This window comes from Siniperca chuatsi, linkage group LG22 (genome assembly GCF_020085105.1).
Source record: "Siniperca chuatsi isolate FFG_IHB_CAS linkage group LG22, ASM2008510v1, whole genome shotgun sequence".
NCBI classification, from domain to species: Eukaryota; Metazoa; Chordata; class Actinopteri; order Centrarchiformes; family Sinipercidae; genus Siniperca; species Siniperca chuatsi.
The window spans coordinates 14,206,321-14,231,538 of record NC_058063.1 but is presented as its reverse complement, the minus strand read 5'-3'; the positions used below and the strand labels follow the sequence as shown (position 1 = coordinate 14,231,538).

At 43.3% G+C, this 25,218-nt stretch overlaps 1 protein-coding gene across 5 annotated transcripts in view; it reads left to right on the top strand.

Annotated features, from left to right (window-relative positions):
• Positions 1-344: 344 nt before the first annotated feature.
• Positions 345-25,218, top strand: part of pcdh7b (protocadherin 7b) — a 104,438-nt gene continuing 79,564 nt past the window's right edge. For 2 of the 5 annotated variants that reach the window (XM_044185028.1, XM_044185029.1), the window contains exon 1: positions 347-4,337. In XM_044185028.1, the coding sequence (XP_044040963.1) occupies positions 1,263-4,337 (3,075 nt within the window). In that variant the 5' untranslated portion in view covers positions 347-1,262. Of the gene's footprint in view, positions 4,338-25,218 lie in introns of all 5 variants that reach the window. The other 3 variants (XM_044185030.1, XM_044185027.1, XM_044185026.1) reach the window with 3 other exon arrangements.

Below are 25,218 nucleotides of genomic sequence, written 5' to 3'. Positions count from 1 at the left end.
AGGCTAGTAAATGTAATAACGTTACTATACAATGCCTATCATAATGTAAAAGACATTAAAATAATATTTTTTTTATCGGATATCTCGCCATTTCGCCCACAAGATTATTAGGCATAAATATGAAGCATCCGAACTGTGCTCACAAAGTGCCGAGACACGTCTCGAGAAAACAACGCTGAAAACGACTATATTAAAGCATCTCCCTCCTCTGTCCCTTTTGTCCAATATTGTCGGCTGGTGTCTGGACCCAGCGATCAAGACCAAGTCCGACCCTGTTTACGTGCGCTGCTGGGGGAGAAGAAACCGGAGGGGGTAGAGAGGGAAAGAGAGAGAGGGGAGAGAGAGAGACTGCAATATCATTTGTGAATCCCTCTCATAGTGCTGCAGATAGGGACTGCCAACACATGCGGCGCGTCTGCAGGTGAGGGAACAGGCTGAATATGCTGGACACACTGAGGAATTCAACCAACGTTTCCTAAAAACTGCGTCGGATATACGCTTCAAATCTTTTTCGTTTGAATTTTCTCTTTAACACAACCTTAAATTTTCAGTAGGTTGTGCATTGTGGAGTTGGCTCGCAAAAGGAGAGAGAACTACAATGTCTGTTGGCTGCAAGTGACTTGGAGGAAGAGAGCAGAGTAGCCGGACAGGTAATTTGCTTCATATTCACATCCTTAAGATCTGAGACAGGCTCCGCGCATTCAACACTCGCCGTGTGATGAGTTTGGAAACTGCGCGGGTATTTAAATGATCCTCTGACATATGTGGACATATAATCGGACAGAGGAATATTGCAGCCTCACCCAAAAAAGGAGCTTCTAACCACAAACTGAGTGAGTTAAACGGCGGGATATGGACTGAATCTACTTTCTGGTGATATGATGCTCGGACAATAACAATTTTGGCTTTTACGCGCATGAAATTCAAATATTTGTGGCACCGCCCGGAGCACCCGGAGCCTCTCTTCTGTGTTTTTGATATAATTGCGTTTTTTGTTTTTACTAAAACAAGAAAAGAGCAACTAACATACAGTGCCAGAGGAAGAACAGCAGAAAAGAGACGAAAGCCCGTGCACTCGCTGCTTTTCACTGCAGCAGGAGCGATGTAGGAAGTCGTCCGGAGATGAAGTCTCACGCATCCCGCAACAGAGGGCATTGCTCTTAATGAAAACGTTATTTCTTCGGACTTTCAGGTAGTGATTAAATTATTTTTTGGACATTTTTTAAAAAAAAATCTAAGTGGACATTTTTCAGGGGAGAACAATGAGGACTACTGGTGCAGTGGACTATTTGTACTATTGCATGCTCATCCTGCAGCTTCTGCATCAGCCTGCTGCCAAGCAAGTGCTCCGGTACCGTTTGGCTGAGGAGGGACCCGCCGATGTCAGAGTAGGGAACGTAGCCGGAGACCTGGGCATTGTTGCCGGGTCCGGCGAGGTGACATTCACGCTAGAATCAGGCTCTGATTTTTTTAAAATAGACAACATAACAGGTGAGCTCACCACCAATGAGAGGCGCATAGACCGTGAAAAATTACAGCAGTGCCAAATGATATTTGATGAAAATGAGTGTTTTATAGATTTTGAAGTGTCAGTGATTGGACCAGCCCAGAGCTGGGTCGACCTCTTTGAGGGAAAAGTCATCATATTAGATATAAATGATAACACACCGTCTTTCCCTTCCCCTGTCCTGACACTGTCTGTGGAGGAAAACAGACCCATTGGAACCCTTTATCTGCTGCCCACAGCCACAGACAGAGATTTTGGCAGAAATGGAATAGAGAGATATGAGCTTATCCAGGACAATGGGGAGAACTCAAGGCGCTTGGGCTCTTCTGGGGATTCATTCTCGGGGAAGAGGAGATTTGAGGAAGGCGCAAGCAGGAGCAGCGTCTTTGAACTGCAAGTTGCTGACACTACTGATGGAGAGAAGCAGCCTCAACTCATCATTAAAGGGGCCCTTGATAGGGAACAGAGAGACTCGTATGAGCTCACACTGCGTGTTAGGGATGGAGGAGATCCCCCTCGCTCTTCCCAGGCCATTCTTAGGGTGATGATCACTGATGTGAATGATAACAGCCCTCGGTTTGAGAAGAGTGTGTATGAAGCTGACTTACCAGAAAACAGCTCCCCTGGTGCCCCAATATTACAGCTCAAAGCGGCTGATGCAGACGTGGGGGTTAATGGTCAAATAGAGTATGTGTTTGGGGCAGCCACAGAGTCAGTAAGGAGGCTACTGAGGTTGGATGAGAGCACAGGGTGGCTGAGTGTGTTGCACCGCATTGACCGTGAAGAAGTGAGCCAACTGAGGTTCACAGTAATGGCCCGTGACCGAGGTCAGCCACCAAAAATGGACAAGGCCACTGTGGTGCTGAACATCAAGGATGAGAATGACAATGTTCCTGCTATAGAGATACGGAAAATTGGACGCATTTTCTTAAAAGATGGGGTAGCCAACGTGGCTGAGGATGTGGTTGTGGACACACCCATTGCCTTAGTTCAGGTGTCAGACCGCGACCAGGGGGAAAATGGCATTGTGACCTGCACAGTGGTAGGGGATGTGCCCTTTCAGCTTAAACCAGCCAGTGAGATGGAGGGTGAGCAGAATAAAAAGAAATATTTCCTCCACACGTCTGCACCGCTGGACTATGAGGCCACACAGGAATACAATGTGGTCATAGTGGCTGTGGACTCTGGAAGCCCCAGTCTGGCAAGTAATAACTCTCTTATCGTCAAAGTGGGCGACACTAATGACAACCCTCCTGTCTTCAGCAGGAACGTAGTAGAGGTGTCGTTTCCAGAAAACAATGCCCCTGGCGAGAGGGTGACAACAGTGGCAGCCATCGACGCAGATAGTGGGAAGAACGCTGAAATAGCCTATTCCCTGGACTCATCAGTAAATGGGATTTTCTCTATCGATGCAGACAGTGGAGACATCCGAGTAAACACCATTCTGGATAGAGAGCAAACAGAGCGCTACGAATTCAAAGTGATAGCCAAAGATAAGGGCATTAACACTCTACAGGGCTCTGCAACAGTAGTTGTCCTTGTGGCCGATAAGAATGACAACGAACCAAAGTTCATGCAGGATGTGTTCACCTTCTATGTCAAAGAGAACCTTGAGCCAAACAGCCCAGTTGGCATGGTTACAGTCATTGACGCAGATAAAGGCCAAAATGCAGAGATGAGTCTTTATATTGAGGAAGAGGAAGAGATCTTTTCTATTGAGAATGACACTGGGACTATTTTCTCCACCCTGTCCTTTGACCGAGAGCAGAAAACTACATACACATTCCGTGTCAAAGCTGTGGATGGTGGTGACCCTCCCAGATCGGCCACTGCCACAGTTTCACTCTTTGTCATGGATGAAAATGACAATGCACCAACTGTCACTTTCCCAATAAACAGCTCTTACACCCTTCTTCCTCCCTCCAGTAACATCAGAACAGTAGTCAGAACTGTCATAGCCACTGATACCGACACCGGCATCAACGCGGACCTGAACTACAGCATCATTGGGGGAAACCCCTTCAAGCTGTTTGAGATTGATGGGGGCACTGGGGTCATTTCACTGGTGGGGAAGTTGGAGCACAAGCACTATGGCCTCCACAGACTAGTGGTCCAGGTGAACGACAGTGGCCAGCCTTCACAGAGCACCACCACACTAGTTCATGTGTATGTTAACGAGACTCTTTCCAATTCCACAGTTGTGGAGGCCCAGGTGGCCAAGAGCCTGAGCACCTCTCTCAACACCAACATTGCTGGTGACCCCAACTATGATCTAAGCAAACAGCGCTTAAGCATTGTGATTGGAGTAGTTTCGGGCATCATGACAGTCATCCTCATTATTCTAGTTGTTGTCATGGCCCGTTACTGCCGTCCCAAGAATAAGAATGGCTATGAGGCCGGCAAGAAGGATCACGAAGACTTCTTCACACCACAGCAACACGATAAGTCCAAGAAGCCCAAGAAAGATAAGAAGAAACAGAAGTCCAAACAGCCACTCTATAGCAGTATTGTCACTGTAGAGGCCTCCAAACCCAACGGACAGCGCTATGATGGTGTCAACGAGAAGCTGTCGGACAGTCCTGGCATGGGCCGCTACCGTTCAGTCAACGGAGGGCCGGGGAGCCCAGATCTGGCCCGACACTACAAGTCCAGTTCACCCCTCCCTACTGTTCAGCTTCACCCGCAGTCGCCAACAGCTGGTAAAAAGCACCAGGCAGTTCAGGACCTGCCCCCTGCAAATACCTTTGTTGGCACCGGAGATAACATTTCCCTTGGATCTGACCACTGCTCTGAGTACAGCAGTCAAACTATCAACAAGTACAACAAACAGGTAAGAAGACACGTCTCCATGTTCTTTTTTCCCCCCCTCCACCACTCTTAAATGTCTTCTGTTTCTTCCTCTTAGTGTTCTCTCTACCATAATGCTTTCTGACAGGGCTAGTCTCAGTAGTCTTGTTGCCTTTATGGTGCTAATGTGTGTCAAGTTAGTGGTATTGATCTGTTTTGGTTTGGAGTGCCATTCACATGTAATATTGAAAGGGAAGATAAAGGTTTAGATTAGCTTATGAAGGGATATTGTTACCACTCAACCAAACACATCCAACTTTTTCGCTTTTATCACGGCATGTGTCGAGGCTGCCTTTTCCGTCAGGGGTGTCACAACTACTAACCTTTGCAAATATGTGTTGGAGTGCTGTGGACAGCTCACATAAGGGTTTGGTTTGCAGTTATTTTATCCCAGAGGGAGCAAGGCAGGGGCTGGCTACATTCCCCTTAACCATGTCAAGCCCTGCCCTGCCCTCTGTCTGTGACAAGGCTGCCTTGTCTTCTTGTGAAAGGAAGAAAAAATCAACAAAAGAGGATAAGAGAGAAAGGTAGATGTAGGGTGAATGCAGCACAAACATGGCTTTGTTAGGTTTGTGAGTCAGTTTTACAGTCTCAGCCTAAGTAGGAGCATGTGGCCAGGAGGTCCTATTAACATTCTTCTGCATTTCAGGGTCTGCATCAATTCATTGACCTAGCAGTGAAATTGAACATTTTAATATCACATCCCATATTGTGCCATATTGTTTCTTTTACTCCCTTATCTTTGTCCTGATATATAAATGTCTGCCATCTTCTACCTGCATTTCTTCTCTTCCACTCTCATCCACCCTCCAGCTAGTCTTACCTCCCGTCTGATTTTGCTTGTCTTTGTTTTTTTCCTCTCAGTAACTCTTTTCTTCCATTTGCAGTGCTCAAAAACGGTGTAGGTGCCATGATGTGATATTCAAATTCCAGGAAATGTGTGCTAGTATCAGTTCAGTCTTTATATTTTCTGGCTGTTTTTGCACTCTTATGTGCAACAACAGCGAGAAATAAAGTTAATACATACTGAAGTCACCTGATTTGCATTTTCAGGAAAAAGAACACTATTGTTTTATGCGTTTTCTATGGCAATCTAATGAATTATTGATCTTTATTTTACTTGGTGTCAGCACTACTCCTTTAGAATTCTGGAGTGCTGCAGAACACAGCTGGATTGTTTCTTTTTGTCATTTTCTGTTTTTGTTTTCGTCTTTCTTTTCCTCTCGATAGCTCTTTGTTCATGCTTTTATATTCTAAGCCCAGTGTCGCCTTTCCCCCCTCAAACTCTCCTTTGGCCCTATGCAGTATATACTTGCATGCCTTGCACCCACCCGTTCTGCCTGTTTGCCCTCTGTATTCTTTTTTATCTCTCAGTTTTTTCAGCCTCCGCCACATCATACCCCTTACAATGGTGCTCTCTGCCTTGCCTTTTTTCTTGCAGTGGTTTCTTTTTAAATCTCCACTCTCATCTCTCTATATCCCTCTCCCCTCCCTCTTGCTACTTCTCCTCTCAAATCATTTCACTCCCCTTTTATTTCTATCCCTTCTCTTCCCCTGCTCTGTCTCTAACAGCTTCTAATATGGTGTATTCACTGAGCTGCTTCCCAGAGTGTGAGGAGTGCTGTTGCTTTCGGATGTCTCCTGCATAATTAAAAGGGCACTCTATGTGCTGCTGCGGCAGCAGCATGTATTGTGTGTCACTATGCTCCACTTATATAATTATTTATTTACTCTCTACATTAATGCTGCGGTAACTTTTATGAATTGTGCATTTGTTAGAATACAGTGTCATGGACCAAACCATAATGCACAAAGAGTATTTTCTTGTGATTGTGGGGCACTTAGTTTGGATACTTAAATTGTAATAGAATAGTAAAGAAAGTGTTCAGTGGCCTACTGGGCAATATCATCCATGTTTATTGTGTGGTGTAGCCTGTTAGGTATTTTATATACAATAGCTAGCAGGTATTCAAATTGCCTTTTATATCCCATGGGTTCAGTATATACTCACTGTTGATAAATTCTGTTGGGGTGAATAGGGTATAATTTAATGCCTGCACAAGAGAGCTAATTGAAGAGAAGGTGTGTGTTCATGTGCTCCAATTATGGCGTTAAACAGCCACTTCTATATTAGATTAAGTAGTGAAGCGGTCATGCTCTTGAGTTTAGGGACGCTGCATCTAAAAATATTCTGTTTTCATGTAAGTGCAACTACAGCGACATAATAAAACACTCAAGGACACTTGTGTGCCTCAGTTAAGGGAACAATTTGTGCAAGATCTGGATTAGTGGTAGAATATTATGATCTCAATGAATACCATTTACATTACACTGTTATTATATTTTTCTTAAAAAATAAGGTATTACTATTTTACTTTCTTGAGATTTATTCATATTGCCAAGTTTATATTTAAATTTTCACATTTGCCACAAATGTCTTTGAACCTGTTTAAACTGTGTATGGTTAGGATTTATGACAAGTGATGATAAGGGATGTTTTTCATTGTGTGTGTATGTTTTCTCACACACACAGCCTGCATGTACACACCCTCACCCACAAACCCTTCTCTTTTACCACTCCCTCTCTTTTTGTTCGTCTGTGGGAAGAGATAGAGAAAGGCACAAGAAAGACGGCCCTGTTAGCGGTATAGAGAATGGCCCCTACTGTTTCACAAGGGACTTGGGGTCGGGTGGATAGATGAGAGAGAGAGAAAGACGGGGAGGGAGAGCATGAGATTAGTGCTGACCATTGACAGTAATCTCTGAGGTATTGGGTTACGTCTTTCTCTCTCCTTGCCTACCTAATCTTACAATAACTGCACAGGCAACCTGCTCAGGCAGGTAACCAGGCAACTGAGGGAGTTTATCGGTGAGGCGAGCCTTTCTTTTTAGCCCATCAGACATTTAAACAGTCATTAAGCTGAGCTAACTGTGAGGGAGAAGCCAGCGTGTCACCCAGCAGCTGTTGAGGGATTGAACGAGAGGGGCAACACACCTGACATTTCATCTCTTCTTGTATCTCCACTGATTGTGGCTTATGTTATTCATATTTTTTCCTCTTTTTTGCTGGCTACATTATACTCAACTCCTTACATACGTTTGTCCAATCCTTATATATCTGAAGGCTGATGAGTAGTGTGTGCACTTAACAGAACACTTAACTTTATTACTTTTTGCAGTAGCTTCTGTTCTATCCAGTGCCAGAAAATAATGCTGTCCAACTGTAATGTAGTGAGGAATGAAATCACTTAGCCATCGAATTAGCACAAGCCATCAGCTTTTGTTTTATCATTGCACTTCAAAGCACCACTCGTGCCCAGGTGGATCACTTTTAATCAGCGGTGAGCTACAGCAGCTTGTATTCTATGCTCTCGCAGCGTAGCCCCTCAGGGCAGGCAAAGCCCCGGTCCACACACTTATACCAGGTTATCCCGCCTCAGGGCTGATGCAGCGAGCATATCTGGACATTGCCCTTAACCCAGGCCCCCGTGTCCACCTCCCGTGCTCTGGCCAGCTGTTCCTCCTGTGCCTTTCTCGTAGCTGCAACCTCACCAGCACAAGCTGAATTCAGCCATGAAGCATCTGATTTGCATAGGGCAAATCCTCACCCCGTCGCACTCACATATAGGACAAACAATATCACCATGCAAATGGAGGTCGCCTGAATGGTGTTTGTAGCCAAAACATAGGATGTGATTGCCATTCAGGCCCAAGGCAGATCAGGAAACCAATATGGAAATGCAATACTTTGCCTCTGGCCTGATTTGTTTTAACCTATAAAATGTAGCTGCCTGAACACCACAACTGACCAAACTGAAAACTTAAGAAAAAAGCCCCAGTGACCCTGCATTTCACGTGTTTCATATGAAGAACCTGTACATAGGATTAAGCAATCATGCCACCTTTGTCCAGAACCTGTGTGTATTTTTTTTTGGCAGTCATCACCACTTGGGTTTTTTGCCAAACTCCCTCAATGATTTTATCTGTGAAACCGTTATCTGTGAGCTCAATAAGGTAATTACTTGATAAGAAGTTCCACAGGAGCTTTAACGTATTTCGTCCCCCCAATACAGGTCAGCTTCTTTTTGGAGAAAGCAGAGAAAGTAGCTGTTTGTGCCATAACCATAATAAAAACTGTCTTCATTATCATTAAATCTGAATCCAGGAAAGAACTTTCTAGGACAGTCAATTGCAACGTTATGTAAGCAATCAGCTGACGGAAACAGTTTTTAACTTCACTAAAATTCAGGATCGGGTGCCAAAGGTGAAAAAAAAACACAATCTGGAAATCTCGTATTTAGTAAGAAATTAGATTATGTGCAATGAGCTGGTTTGTTTATTGCAACATTATTATTAGCGCTGTCCTTTGTGTGGTGCTGCGTACCGCCGACTGTGGCTAATTTTATCAAAATTGTTTTGGATCTATTACAGCGTAATTCAATCTATGGCTGCTCAGGCTTTTGTTGTTTATGTTCCGAAGGAAAATGGAAGGAATAAGAGTGCACAGTAATACTCATGAAATTGCAGCGGGCAGCATTTTCTGGTATAATTTGGTTTGGTGATTTGAATGCATTCGCTCTAAGGCAATTACTAATCTAAGGATTAGACTTACCTGATACGCCGGCAGAAATGGTGGGGACCGAGAGAGAAAGTCAGAGAGATTGCTATAGCTGGTTGCTACAGTTTCTGCTATATTACTCTGCATAATATGTTCATACAGGGGATTTTTTTTTACCTATAGGGGAAACCATGAAAAGTATTGCTCCATTTCTATTTCTTTGTCTTCTTTTCCTTTCCTCTTCATCTCCCCCTCTCTTTTCTACATACAATAAATGAGCCAGTGAGCTCAGTTGTCTTCACATTAAAAATAAATACTCATGATTGAAGAAGCTGAAGAAGCCCCACCTCACGATAAGACGGCAAAATACGAGGGGGGGGGCAAAACAGACAAGAAATTTAAGCCGCATGCCACCTTGATTGCTCTCCACGCTGCTGATTGTAAGTGGCAGTGTCGGGGATGCCACCTTCTTCTCGCCGCTTCTTTCAATTTGATGTCATCGAAAATGGAATTTCATTTCATACTCGGCAGCGATCGCATTAGATAGGGCTCACCAGGATAAAGCTGATTCATTTTTGCAGATTTGCCTTTCCTGTGGCACTATCAATCATTGCATACTCACCATATTGCAGACTTGTTTTTCACGGCAATTGTTAGGAGGAGTTTGTACAGTAAATTGACTTTTACAAGGCTCCCAAGGTCTATGATATGCTATGCTAGCCTTGTTGTTTTCTCCATGGCTGTCCTCTGGTATCGACTGAAGAAGCTAGAACCAACTAAATGAGAACATCACTTAGCTCTGCTGCTGTACAACCCTGGGGAATAGTTCTCTGTCGACAAGCCGGATCACAACACGGATCAGACGTGAGGCTTGTTGTTTGTGGGACTAATAGGCAAAACAATAGTGTTTTGTTTACTGTGACATTGTACCTCATCAAAATTGCAAACATGTCTGGCAGAGTCAGTCCCGTAATAATGTGATTCTTTTGGTGTTGTTTTGCAAAAGAGGTCATTGCCCATTTGTTCTCTTAATGCTGATTCAAATAGGTGGCAGAGGGATCTTTGCATCTGTGCTTTTTTGCCGGATTCTCTGATGAGCAAAGTTTCTGTTTAGTTTCTGTTTCCGTGTGTGTTTCCGTGCATCTCTCCCCCTCTCCGTTCCTCCCTCGCTGTGGAGGAAACTTCGTGATGAATCAGATGAATCACTGCCTGTCAGTGTTGCTTATGGGTCCAGGGTGTCAAGGGAACTGCCAGCAGGGTCCGTGGCCCCCTCGTCAGGGGGCGGAAATTTAAACCCCATCCAGCATCAACCATGTTGTCACATGCGGCCTTCGTGAAAATGAGAATAAGAGCAATGAAAGCCAGACATGTTGGTCCATAATTTACTCTAAGTGCTACCTTTTGCTCCGGCAGCCAACTGTAAAGCTTCTAGTACAAAGTGAACTTGTTTATTAGCCAAGCTGACAGGTGAAGAAAAATACACTTTAACTGACATGTTGTCTCCCAGGTGGACAGATGAAAGACGCTGGACTTAGTAAGATGATGAGTAGGTGTGTGTGTCTACACAGCAGTGTTGACAGGGGAAAAGTTAACAAGTTCACCGGTGTAATCAAAGCTTATTTAATAGGTTCAGCCTTCACCCTGGGTTCAGGTTCACATTGATTCTTTTAAGGCTCTGACAGACATGCACCTGTTCCATCTCTCTCCCCACATACTTTGACTTTGACCTTCCTCTTTTGTATTAAGAAACTCTAAAATATTAAGATGCACTGCATAAAACACATTAAGAATTGTCTGGGATAAATGATGCATCCGGAAGCTTTGCGTTTTTTTTTGTCCAAAGGATAAAGCTCTTTATTAACAGGCTGCAGTCATACATATTTGCTAAGCAGCAGAGTATAATGGATATGACTTGACTTGGGAAGGGGAGGAATAGGACAGCTTGACTGCTTCTATTAGCCCTGTTTTGGTGCTGCTCCCACCGTGTGGCCCCCAAATGAGATTATGTGTGTATGAAACAGGAGGTAGAGCACTCACCGACCATCCATCAAAGCCTGGGGGGACCTGTGTGAAAGTTTGTGCATGTGTACTCAGCGGGTACACAGACTGTGTGTATGCGTGTGTGCATGTGTAAGGGTGTGATAAAGTTGTGGGTGTACAGTATGCTTGTGTGTGTGTGTGTGTGTGTGTGTGTGTGTGTGTATGTGTATGTGTGTGTTTGTGCATCCTATGAGGGCTGGAGAGGAGAGCAAACGGGGCCTCCACAGTTCAGCCTCTCCATCATCCTGCACGCCAGGCACACGCGCGGCGACATGCCTGAGAGGGTTTCAATATCCTGTGTGTGTGTTTGTGCTGCTGTGTTTACCCAAGGAATGCAGTTCATTATATTTGTATGTGTGTCTGGTTATTACATACACTCTGTACACACATGCGTACAGAAGCAGATGGAGCCTGAAGGCTAGAGCAATACTTTATCTTGAACTGTTAAAAACCCCACGACAAGCTGGAGTAGTCTGGGTGGATCATGTGACGCCTCCTCTTGACTCTCAGTAACCTTGAGTTCCCTTGAGCAAGGCACCGGGAGCTCCTTTGCCCCCAACGGAGCTACTTATTGGACACTGCTGTGAGTAATAACGCATATTTCAACCCTGTTCAGTTCAGACTTGCGCATACCACCTGTATTAAACTCTGCAGACGTATGCAAAAAAGCAGAAACATTCATTGGCAAAGCTGTGGCAGGGGCAGGAGAAGCCCCTGCATCGATGAGGCCTTACCTGGCAGAGAGCAGGCTATTAGCCAGGCCCGATAACTCTTGTCAGAGGCTGGAAGAGTCTGCCTGCCTGCTGAAGAATGAAGGTCACGGGGCAGCTGGAGTTACGTGTGGCCTCGCTGGGTAGCCACTATCAAATCAACTGAAATATGAAGTCCAGCCAGCCTTTTTTTGAAAATGGTAATTTTTCAATTTGCCTCTTTCTTGGTGTGTATTTTCTTCTGCTCACTCTTTCATCATGTAGGATTATATTGGAATATGAATAAGGTTACAGCCTTGGTATAGTTTGTGACCACCATGAGGCAGATGATGACAGATGTGCACTGGAAGTACATAGACTTTCTACATAACATTGATATATTGAATTTTCTTACTCACATTTTAAGTATTTTTGTACATCTTACATCTACTACTCAATTAATGATTTAATGTCATATAGAAAGGGAGGACAAATAATCCTCTAGATATCCGTACAAGGACGGGGGATAAACTGAATAAAAGTGGTACTGCCAGTAAGGTGTGGCAAATCCACCTTTTGTTCTATGCTGCAAAAATCTTGTATGACTTTACCTCAGTAATACTGAGAGATGAAACAATTACTCAATCAATCAGTTGATCTATAGAAAATTAATAATTTCAGTCATTTATCAAGCAGATTTGTCAAACATTTGCTGGTTCCAGCTTCTTTTATATGTTACATTTGTTATCCTTTTCATTGTCATATATGTTAGTAAACTGAATAACTTTGGGTTTAGGACTGTGGAGGAAAAAAACCTTTGGCTCTGGGACATTTTTTCACTACTTTTCACTAGATGAGCTGACCAATAAGAATTGGTTGCACCAAAGTGATCATACCTTGCTTGATGATATATCAGTAGATAATTTTACTCATTCAAAGAAAAAAATGTGGTTTTAAGAATAAATAGTATTTAAGAAACTTGTTAAGATGAAAAGTTTTGTTCTATAGCAGAGCTCTATATTCTTCTGCCAGAATAAACTCTATATAGTCTCATCCCTATATGCTGTATATTCCCATGGGCCTGCCCTGTTGCAAACTGCAAAATAAAGTGGAGATGACTGTAATGCTGGCTTTAGTCAGACAAATTCTACTGTGGATTGAGAAGCTCCAGACATTTAATATGGTTTCAGGTATTGATTTGCAGCACCTTGCCCTATAGCCTGTTTATTATCTAGCTTTGGTTTCACCTTTTACTCTTTTTCTTTGCAGTATCTCAGGAGATGGAGTCCTCTTCCTTATTTCTCCCTCTCCCTTCCCAGCAACAACATTCTTAGTAATGACCACAAATATTAAGTCAAACTGGCCACTGGCAAAGAACACCCATTTTGGTTTGTGAATGAGTGGGTGAAACTCAGGTGCTTGAATAATAGTGTGTTCTGAGCTGTGGCTTTTGCTCAGTTTACTGCAATTATGGAAGGAGAAAAACAGGGGGATGTAATCAAGACTGAAAGACTGGTCTTTGACATGGTTCATTTACTCTGTGTTGGTCCAATGCAACACTTGGGACACAATAGCCAATTGTAAATTACAGAGTGGTGAGAAGTGCCTTGAGGGGGAGCTAGCCCACAGAGGCGGGGAAAATAGGGAATGTTGTTACATTTGTTGCTGCTTTTTTCTAGGTTGATGAGGTCTGGGATTGGGGGAAAGGCAAAGATATCAATCAAATTGACATGTCTGGGGGCGGTAAAATGATTAGAATAATGGTAAACAAAGCCGCTTAAACATGGCCAGGTTTTTCATATTTTTACCTCAACTTTATTTCAAACCCAGCCTTTGCTTGATAAGCTTCACTTAACGTCAGATTCATCACATTTAATCCGTCCATAATGATATATTAATAACAGACTTCAGTGGAAGGAGGCAAACTGCTGGGAACATAAGTGCATAAAGGAAGCCTATCACACAGTGAAGAGCTCTTATGAACTGGTGACGTGAGGGGAGCTCATAGCGACTTTGACAAGCAGTTAAGTGCCTACACGGGTGACATTTACGAGTGTGTGGTGGAGATCCCCAGCCGGACTTAGAGGGAAGACTGTTACTTTCTGTTTAATCACCATCAGAATTCTGCGGTTGCTGCTGCAAATGTTTGAGTAGCGCAGATTACTGTCCCCCGTGAAGCCAATTGCGGGCGATCGTTTGATGTCAACGCAAATGTGCTTAACATGCAAACCGCTCTTGCCTCCCTTTCCTTCCTCTGCACATTTGAAAGATTTACGTCAGGGTGTGTGCATGTGTGTGTCTACTCTTTTGAATCCCTTTGAATAAGCTTTTCTTTGCTGAGGCAGCCTCTTCCCTCAGTGAATTGGGGACATGACATGACAATTGGAGACCTTGTAATTTATGTTTAAAATGCCAGCGTTATCTGTGCCAGCATGATTTTGTTTGAACAAGGAAGCATACTGGCGAGGGTCCTCAGTTGCTGTTTAAACCGTATGCCTGTGTTTGCTCAGGAATCCTTGGTGGGCTATCCATTGTTACTATGGCAATATACCTCCGCCGTGCTCGCCCCCACCCACTGCAACTTCTCTCATGGCTGTATGCCTGAAGTTTTTTCAAAGGTTTTCATTGCTCTCTCATCTTGCTTGTACCCAGTAATTTAGACACATCACTGCCAAAAGCCGAGCTCAGGGGCAACGTGCTCCCAAAAAAAGTCACGGTATTCTAACGGTGTTGGCCCAGAGTTGGGTGAGGCGTGGGAACGTCATGTTCCGCTAAACTCTTTTGATAAAGCCACCTGGGCAAGCAGGGAGCATTTCAAAGATGAACGTCCCTGAACACTAAATTGGCAGCAGTTGCTTCACTACAATGGGCTCATCTCTTCCCTGTGTCACAGCTCCTTAGGGATCCGTAATTTACTGCCCTTCCCACTTTGAGTTCTTGATTCATGAGATCAAATTAGACAGTGAGGGAACATCAGTGGCTGCACAATGCTTTGCTCTTTAACTCAAGGCTAGTGTTTCGGCACCACCTCAAGTCTGCTTACTGGTTCACTATTTCCCACATCTATTCCTGCCTGGGAAATGTGCTTAACGTGAAACTGGCCTGAAGAGATTTTAAATTCAATATGTGCGCCATCATTTTTTGAGCCAGGAGAGAAGAATAAGCTTGATGTGGCTAAACAAAAGCATTTAAAAAGATTTGAGTCACACATCCACCACTTTTGAGAAAAGACATGCCTTTGCAAGGTCAAGTCTATTATTGATGTGATGTGCCACGTAGGAATCAAGTGTTTTCATACATTCTAGAGTATCAAATAGCCATGAATCTTAAAGACAGATGAAACAAGTCCTCTATATTTCATCCCATATCTGAGGAGCATGACGGCTGAATAGCAATGAATTCATTCCGACAGATTAAAGGAACTGGTGTCAAGGATCAAAAAGGAGGAATGTTGAATAAATACTGTATGTACTCCTATGCATAAGGAATAAACCAAATGACCAAGTGTGTGTGTGTAGATTGGGAGGCAGTGAAATGTATAGCGCCCTATCGTATTCAGAGGTATGCAGGCAACTCATCAGCTTGCAGCTTAAAACCAGAAGCTCGAATGTCAGGAATGAACTCTGAGAAATGTGTGTTTGTGTGTTTGCGTGTGCATGTGTGTGTGTGAGTGCAAATCTAACTGGAGTGCGTCTCTTCACTGTAATGACTCTTGGCACGCATGTGGCCTAATGAAGTGGAACGTCGTCTATGTGACGACATGAATCGTCTAGTGTGACGACATAACATGTTGTGCTTTGTGCAATTAGCTCATGTCAGGCCCTCACGCCTCAATCTGGTATGAACAGGTGGAATTTTAATGTCATACTCAGGGATATCAATTTTTCTACAAATGCAAATTTGAATCAAACATGAAATATTAACCTTGCATATATGAACTTCATAAGGCATTGCCAGGCCTCAGTAGAAGCCCAGAGAATATTCTTTAACACAATATTCCCTAAAGCAGGGACAGACTGCCTTTAGGAACACGCCGTGGCTCCTGTTTGATTACTAGCCTCAGCGTCTCTGTAGACTATGTGTCAAAGCTCATAATGAACACTGTAGGCAGCGAATGCTGTGTACCTGTGTGTGTGTGCATGTGCGTGTGTGTGAGAGAGAGATAAAGTGAGAGAGAAAAAAGTTGTCTTTGCATGTGGGAGACATGTTCCTCAGGCGTCAACCACACTAACAATCGCTACTGACTAAATTTTACCTGCCTGCCTGCAGTGGCCTGGTCTGTTTTCACGGCTTAGCGTGTAGCTCACTGTAGGCGAGACAGTGTCTGAGGCTCAGCTGTTTTCATTAGCAGCCAGGAGGTGTAGAGTGAGGAAGACAGAGGTAAAAAAAAAAAAAAAAATTATGTGGATTACCAAACAACCAGCACCACTTCAAACTTCCACTATTGAACTGACAAGGCAATGTGTACAATTCCACATCCTCTCCTTATGCATTGCTCCAGCCATCGCTGCTTATTTACACAAGTTGTATTTTCAGGCATTCATGTGATTTTTCAACACCCACTGAAATGTGCCGCACGGATATTGTGTGCTGTCAAAATGAGGGTGCAAGAAAAAAACTCACTGTCCCTCCCACTGTAATGTTTGCCGCCTTACAGTGTGATTTGAGAGTAATGCATTGTGGGGGGGGGAGATGGACGACACTTGCCTCACGTGTTTACCTCGCATCGGCACAATGACAACAATAGCGACAGCACTAGGAGGAGGCCCTTTGTGCAGCACAAGCTGATACACCGAAAAGGAGTGACAGGTTTGAAAAATTGGCAAACAGTGTTTGCTGGAAGGCTTCCTTGGGGCTTGGGTACCTTTGGAATCATGTGCGAATGCAGAGGAGTGTGAATGAAAAATAGCTGTGTGATCCTGCCATGTTGCTTCTGTCAAGAATGCATGATTCCCCCCCCCCACCGCTTGCTGTCATCCTCATCATCTGCCCCTCAAAGCTTGCTTTTTCTCTCACCGCTTCTCATCATCTCTGTTTTAACACTCCATTCTCTCACAACACACCCTCCTCCATCTCTCCTCTGTGTTTTGCTCTCTCTCATTCTCACACTCCTATCCTCCCCCTCCTCTGTTCTTCCAGCTTAGTGGACGTGGTTATTTAAGGCTTAGAATCCATAAAACCCGCCTTAGGTGTGTTTGCTTTTGTTACTTTCCCAAAATGGTGCATTGACTGCCACATTGTTAGCTGTTGATCCTTGTTCAGCCACTGCCCGTCAGAGGAGAGTTTCATGTGGTTTAGTGGCGACTTAAGCCTAGGTGGAGCCCTGCGATCCCATCAGCAGGTTTTAAGTAGTGTAGCTGCCACTTAGCGGGGAAGTCAGGAAGACATTCTCTGGATACCTGTCCCTGCCTTCCTTTCCCCCGAAGGAAAACTGTCAGGGACCCACCTGCAGGCCTGTGGACATAAGCTCTTTACAGCAATACATGCAGTTCTGAGAACAACATAACTGAAATTGCCACATTTTGGCACACATTTTCTAACACTTGCTGGAATTTCTTGTTTTGCTTTTGTCTTCTGTCTATTCTGTTTTCATGGGTGCAGTTGTGCACCATCTTCACCATAAGCTCCTTAACAACACAACAAGACCACACTTACAACTCCAGACACGTTGTGTGTGTGTGTGAGAGAGAGCGAGAGAGAGTGTGTGTGTGTGTGTGTGTGTGCGTGTGTGTGTGTGTGTGTGTGCGCGCGCACAGGAAGTTGTTTGAAACAATTAGTTATTTTTGTCTTTCTGGAATAGCGAGAATGTTTTTTTGTCGCAGTGTGATCCCTCCTGCACAACATCTGTCGCAGATTGCACTACCCTTCCTAATTAAACCCTGTTTACCTCAACATTCTTTAAGCAGACTACTGACAAATTATAAGGCACAATTGTAAGTCTCCTCAAAGCCCCTGTTTAAATCTTGCACACTGATGACAGTGCTGGTGTCGTAGCTGGTGAGCGGCATTAGAAATTAGACAGGAAACCTAACAAGAGTGTTTCCCCTCGAGCATCTCCTCTTTGTGTCCATGTCTGGCCTTGATGATGCCAAGTCTCCACCAGAACGTATTGGTGTTTCGCACAGAAAAAAACCTTTAATTAATGCCCGGGAAGGCTCCAAACAGAGCTTAAACATTGTTTTCATATATTCAACAGAAGGCGGTATAAAAGTAGAGGAGAAAAAAAGGAATCTAGAACTTGCGGCAATTTCCAATCATACATTTTTAATGTTTATTCCGCTGTTTCTTAATTAAATCCATGCATCTGAATATAATAAAAAGCCTAGAATCAGAAGTAGGTTTGGGGGTGGGGAGCAGACAAATTTATAATGCATAATTTCCCAGGGAATGTCCATGAGGGATTTTAAGAGATATTTTCTGAAAGAGAGTCTTATGACTGTTTAGTGGAGTTATATATTTGCCCTCTGGGTTTCGGTAAGAACAGGCCTGGTGGGTTGCGTGTGCACACAATATTCCCAATCCTTTCACGTGTGAAATATATTGGATGATTGTCTGAAGCAAGGGTCAGCCCAGAAAGACACATTTTAACAATTTTAAACCTGGTTTAACAGACTTGCACACGCACCTCTTTCTCTCTCTCTCTCTCTCTCTCTCCCTCTCACACACACACACACACACACACAAAATTATCCTGGGCAGCAGCCTGATTCAATTAGTAGGAGGTGAGGAGCAGAGAGATGAGGGTCACACTTGCCATTCCAGCCCAAATGGAGATGCTTCCTGGGAGACCCAGCTTGTTTCTAAATTTGGCAGCTCCTGGGTCATTGTTTCATCACCGCCCAGAATGGCTCCAGGGCTCGCTGTGACTCTATAAGTCTGGCTATCTATATATACATCTATAATGTTCATTTCAGTTTAAAAGCTCCTGCTCCCCTGGTGATGTTGTTTTGCTCTGCATTGCTGCAGTCACAACCCAGGACCCCCTGCAGCTACTAGGAGATGTGTTGGTTTCTTTGCACTAGCATATCAATGAGGCTGAAATTTACAATTTACAGAGCTGCAAGTTATAAATATATGTAGGCTTGCATATTACAACACTGGGATATTGTTTGCATCCCAAGATTCTGACTGAAGAGTTTTATTTTTAAAAGAAGGAGGATGGAAATAATATAAACAACAGAGTAAACCACAGCAAACTCTATAAAATCACTTATCCTACCCCTGAAGGAATAATGACAACTGCCCATGCTGCTGCTCCTCTGTTATTGAAGTTTTAAAATGAGCATTCATAATAAGAAGGGTATTAGGTATAGATTTCCTGTAATGGTAGTTACTGACAACGGCCGGTCCTCCCATCGAGGTGTAATGGACGGGGGGGTGGGGGGGGATCAATGGTGGATAAACACCAGGCCTTCGTATTTGAAAGTTATTCAAACAAGCGTCAGTTCCAATCTCTAATGGGAGTGTTTATAAAGAGCACCTGGCTCTGCGGCCCCCCCTCCCCTCCGTCTAGACGGCTGTTACGGTTATTGCCTGCATCTGACTGAGAAACCTCTTGGCTCTGATAGGACAGAAAGAAAAACTTCAAATGTACATTTTTGTCTATCCAAGATTGATTTAACCCCAAGTTCAAGTCCTGCTGTTGTTACTTTTTCTAACATTCGCCCATGTTGACCCATCCACCACATGTGTCAGCATAAGTAAGTACAACATTAGTAAACCATCAGTCCAAAAAAGCTCATCTGTTAGTGTTGTTTTCGAGAATCTGGATTTAATAAACAATAATTTAGGCCAGAAACATGGGGCTGGCCGTCTGATTTACAATAGTTTAGCTCAGCTCTTACAGGTCAAAAAGTGGGGAAGATCAGCCAAAGACAGCAAAGATACCAGGAAAGGAGCAAAATTTTTTTCCCTGTTGTTTGATTTAACTTTATCAAATATTCAATATTAAAAATATATAGTTGTATGCCTAGAAGCACAGCATTTTTATATACAGCTTCAAGATTCCGGCCCTCTGTTGGTGTCACCTCTGTAGAGAGCGATATATATCAAAAAGCACAGAAACAAAGGCCTTTGAACACCGCCCGGGTCTTTGCTCTGTTCAGGATGAGAAAAAGAATCACTAAGACATCAACAACACCCGCAGGATTTAGTGTCTCATCCTTTCCACGGACACGTCTGCTTTTATTAATAGCAAACGTCGCAGGTCGTAAATATACGGGCATGAGTCTCCAAGAGTTAACATTGTCTGAAGTCAAGTGAGTTTGGATTTGGCACTCGGCTCTGAATCAAATTGCGTGTGAGGCATCTTCCCCTCAGGGGAGAAAGGGAAGACGGAGAGAGAAGCAAGGAGCCAAACAAAAACAAGTCTTTCTGGGTTTTTTTTTTATTCCTCTCAGTGATCACTAATTACAGACTGACAAGGCTCTTGTTAAAAAAGTACAAAAGGAGGAAAAAAAATATGAAAAAAACATTAAATACCCAGTGTAATTACATTTATTGTGATAAGTTGGAACAAACACACTCCTCATCCTCCAGGGACTGTGTGTGTGTGTGTGTGTGTGTGTGTGTGTGTGTGTGTGTGTGTGTGTGTGTGGATGGAAATGAATCTCTTTAATTTTATTAAACAAAGTGATATCTGACTAATATGCAATAGGTCTTTGAAGCAATGAATTGTGTCAAAGTTAAGAGTGTTGCTGGGAGTTGGCAGTGATTTCCAAACCCCACTAGAAGATGCATTAGCATGCGATTTTGGAATGACGTGCTGTTAAGTATGATGGAAATAAATAAGAATGCTCTCATGTTGACAGAAGTGTGTGCTGGTTGCTGACAAGGGCACCGGTAACCTAACTAGGCCAAGCTTATTGCCATGTTGGAACATGGCACTCCACTTTCCTCCACCACAAATGCTAAACCCCCTCGCAAGCTCCACTCCCAGAACGCACACCTCAGCATACCTAGCTTAACGGGAAAGGAAGAGGATGACTTAAATCTTTGTCTCTCTTTTCTCAGAGGCTCAAGACAGATTATTATTGCAACGGCTGTGGTGCAATTTGGATAAATAACATAATGATCTACTGGATTCTCCAGTGAAAGGGCGCACAGCTCGGAAACAGTTGGGCATCAAGTTAAACAAAGTCGTCCCCCCCCCCTTCAAATCAGTTCTTTAGGAGATGAAAAGGTGGTAAGACAGGATTCACCGGTGCTACTGTTGTTTTTGTGTTTGAGAGGGTGTGTCCACCATGTTTGTGTGTATCGGCTTCGAATGTTAATGACATGCTGTCAAAATGGAATTTAACAGTGGCTTCTGTTCCTGCCATGTGGCCTGAAGGTATGTACATGGTTAGCCCTAGTTATTCAGATATCTTCCCTCTTATCTCCTCGTTCAACCTCTCTCTGCAAAGTGTGTGTGCGTGTGTGTGTGCGTGTGTGCATCTCTTTGGTATGCCTTGCGTCAGTTGCTGTTGCGTGCAATTCTAAGAGCGCTCCTTTCATGAGTGCAACAAAGTCACAGCACTCGGCAAAGTTATTCCACTTCAGAGCCGCAGTATTTCTAGTAACTAGAATCAGCGAGCAGTTGAAAGGTGAAGACACGAAACAGGCGGGCTGCTCATATCACAGTGTTTTTTTTTATTTCGCTCCTGTAAAGGTACAGTCACAGAAGTGTGAGTCACCTATAAATTCTGGTGCTGCATACTTTAGGTGAAAGATAATAATAATATGAAACACAGTGAGTCAGCTTCCAAAACCAGATATCCAACATCTGGTGGAAAAGATATTTACTCCTACAAAATAATTTAAAACTACTTCTGATTTAAAGACACTTTCTAAGCAAACATTGTAGAGGTTCCTATGAAATACTTAAATAAGACTTTATTATATTGTTTATTCAAATTGCTACATTTAGAATAATAGTGACCTTGCATTTGAGATTTCACCTAACAATGGTTGTTCAATTTCCAGAAAAACTGGAAATGGCCTCTATGAACTCTCGCTGAACTCCTCCTCAGCAGACAAATCTTCTTTTCAGCTCATATTCTCCCATCTTTGAGGCCACCATGACACTCGGCTACCTGTCTTTTTTTCCCCCTGATTTATGCGACACTACAAGGAGATGTTGGCTTCTGTATACAGTAATAATTCTGTTCATGTCTGGGGCTCAGAGGAGCACCCATCTGTTGCTCACGTTTCTAGACTCCTGGATCATTAAAATGCCTCTGGCAATGCACTCCTCATGTAAGCTGTTTCTTGTCTTACACTTAGCTCCAAGATCTCATTTTGGCAGAGCACGGTCGGATCACCTCAGAAAAGTCCAAATAAGGTGTTTTCTGCATAAAACACCTTTTTTCTACCCTCCACTCCTGCTCTTGCTGCCCCTCATTTTTCTAAATCTGCATGCTCTATTAAAACAAAGCCAAACAAGGAGCTGTAAGCGAGGAAACAAACTTAGGAAATTCATTAGTCAGGGCGTTGTTTTCACAAATTAAACATTAACTTTTCTTTCTTCTTTTTTTCCCCTCTCCGTGCCTCACATGAGACACGGTTGCCTGGGTGTTGTTTGTAGCAGTTTCATTCGCCTGGGATAATGAGAAAATTCTGCATATCAATATTAGCTGAAGAAATCTCATATCCATACTAGGATGAGGTTGGTTAATTTGAAATTATACCACAGGGTTTACAGTCTCTCTATGCCTTTCAAAAAGGAAGACAAAAAGAAAGGAAAGGGAAGAAAAAAGAGAAAGGTTTGGTTAACAAAGTTTATCAATGGAGTCCACATGGTTGACAACCTTTCTGTGGCTTTTTGCTCTCTGTCTGCCCATGTAGGTTTGGTAAAAAAAAATATATATTAAAGCTTGTTAGATTTAGGAGGGGGAGAGGGAGCTGGTGTGTGTCCAGTCAGGATGTTCTAAACCAGGCTGAAAGAGAAGGATAGAGCCTCAGTCTTTGTCTCTGTCATGAGGTGGGTCTCAGAGGAAGGAAGCAGCTGCCACTGCTTTGTAGCTGGTCTCAGGTCAGCCAGTATTGGGGCCACCAATAAGTCTGTCTGTTTTCTAGTTAGATATGTTTTTTGTGTGTTTGTTACTACTACTACTACTACTACTACTACTGTGAGTAAGATCTTGGGGTGATGTGATGTGAATTTTTATTTAAATGTAATTTTAACACTAAAGATGGCTGACTGGAAGGACCTAGATCCTGCACCACAGCCAGAGCACATTAAGAGAATTATTATTCAAAAATGTAGATTAAAAAATAAGTAAGTGAGTAAATAAACAAAATAAATAATCAGAAATATGCATTGATATCTGCTTGGACATGTTTTTTGGAGCCCATCTGAACCAATTAGAGAACTAAAATATGTTACTCAGAAGTTACTGATACATCTTACCACCTTTGATTATTAATAGAACATTTTTGCTATACAGTACTAATACTACTAGAACAAACTGTGCTGTAACTGTACTACTACTACTGTTAATTCTGTACAGTGCTAATAAAAAATAGCTTTAATATTGATGTCCATTAGGCTGCCATACATCACCTGGGGATGCTCTGGATTGGTAACCTGGATACTGAGAGCACTGACAAACATAGCATGATCTATTGATCATATTAATATTTACTTAAACATGAATATAGATTCTGCTTGGAGGTGTATTTGAAAGGTAACAGGATGAACAGATGTAAATGCTGCATTTAGAAAGTACCGACATACACACATAAAATCACATCATTCAGCAATGCTGTTTACATGTCCTAAAGCCCTGCTCACGTACCATTAGGTCAAAGTGTGCCACCAGCCCTGGCCGTCTCTAGCAAACACATAAATTGGAGCCCATCACTCAACCCTCATTTTCACTTCATTACTGGAGGTAACCGAATACATTAAGTTACGTCCGCATGCGGAAAATGTGTTCGCCTCAGCATTTTAATCCGTAGAAGGCCCTTTTAATGAGGGGGATTTTATACTGCAGTGCATTATTCAATTAGAAGGAGGAGTAGAAAGAAAGGTCTGCTGTAAAAGTCCCCACTGTGGGACACCCGCCAGGTGGCTGCAGGATCAGAGAAGAAGAAAAGAAAGGACTGAAGAGAAAAGGAAGAGAATGACGATGATGGTGTGATGGAGGAAGGAAAGGCGGTGAGTGATAAAAGGAGAGAAAGTAAATGAGCAACGCAATACACGATGCAGGTTGCGTGAATATATTCAGTTCCGGCCAGCTTAATAATGTGAGCCCACCTACACACACACTCACAGGCAGCCATAGCCTTGCCAGTGGCAGCGGCACCAACCTGCATACAAAAGCAGAATGATAATACAATATTTTGGCTGGATTGGTGTAGCATGCATTACCACTGATGACAGTTGTTGAATTGCAAATGTCCTCGACAGCATGTTCTTGCTTCGGTGGATTATTAACCCAGTTATTTAGCATTTTACTCTATTTCTCAGAGTGAAAAACATAATATTTAATACGAACACATTTCTGCGTTTGCCACAGAAAGCCCAAAGACCCATTTTTGGCTGCTGTTTGAGCTTGAATGATGAGGAAAATTGAAGTATGCAACATAGGAGACATTGTAGCTTTATGTTTTAACGCGTGCCAAGCCGTGTTTGTATTCGGTGCTGGCAGAAGCACATTAAAAAGCAGGCAGGTGCACAGACAAACTGTTGCTGCATAGAACAGCACTTGTCAATGGTTCCTTCCCACTCTGTCACTATGTGAGGCAATGAGCTCAGTTTCTCAGGGTCCCTTAACAAATGAGCACTGATTGGGCCTGATGTTTTCAAAATGCTTCAGTGCTTTCTCTTTCTCCCTCTCTGTGTACACACACACACACACACACACACACACACACACAATGAGAGAGACATGCATACTCACAAACAGGTACACACATATAGGCAGAGTTCTGCAAGATTACCAGACTGACCCCAACCTCACACAGTTGGAAACGTAGTGGGAAAAAAAATTGCGAAAATGAGCCAGATTTGCCTCAAAATTTGAGCTGCCAGTTGATGACTGCTCGGCGAGATTCGGTGCAATTTCTCTCCCAAAACAATAACCTGGAACCAGAGAGGCAAAAGCTGGGACACAATCTCGCTCAGCGGCCAAAGTGGGATAAAAATACAAATGCCCATTTTGTATGTGGGAGAGAAAGCGAGGCAGGCTGGGATTGCACACAAAGTCCTTCAAATCCTCTGAGGCGCTAGGGGCCGTCATGTGCCGAGCGGTAAATTGATCATAACATAGCACCGTGGAAAAAAGAACCCAGACCGTACAAGCGTGTCAGAGGCACAAAAGATGAGGCAGTGAATGCAGGAGCCTGAAAGAAAGGGAACACACACAGACCGCATCATTTTAACATCTTCGCTGAAAAGTGGCAACGGAGCTTATGTGTCATTGTCTTTATATTGACACACACACACACACACATGCGCGCATTCACATATGCAAAGATGCTGCTGTACCCTACATTGCAGAGAAAAATCAACCCTTGCAGTTCCTTGACAGCTGTACCGTCATGTGCTCCCCTTGCCTCTTCTTACAGTTAGGAGTTGAATTTGGGTTCATCGC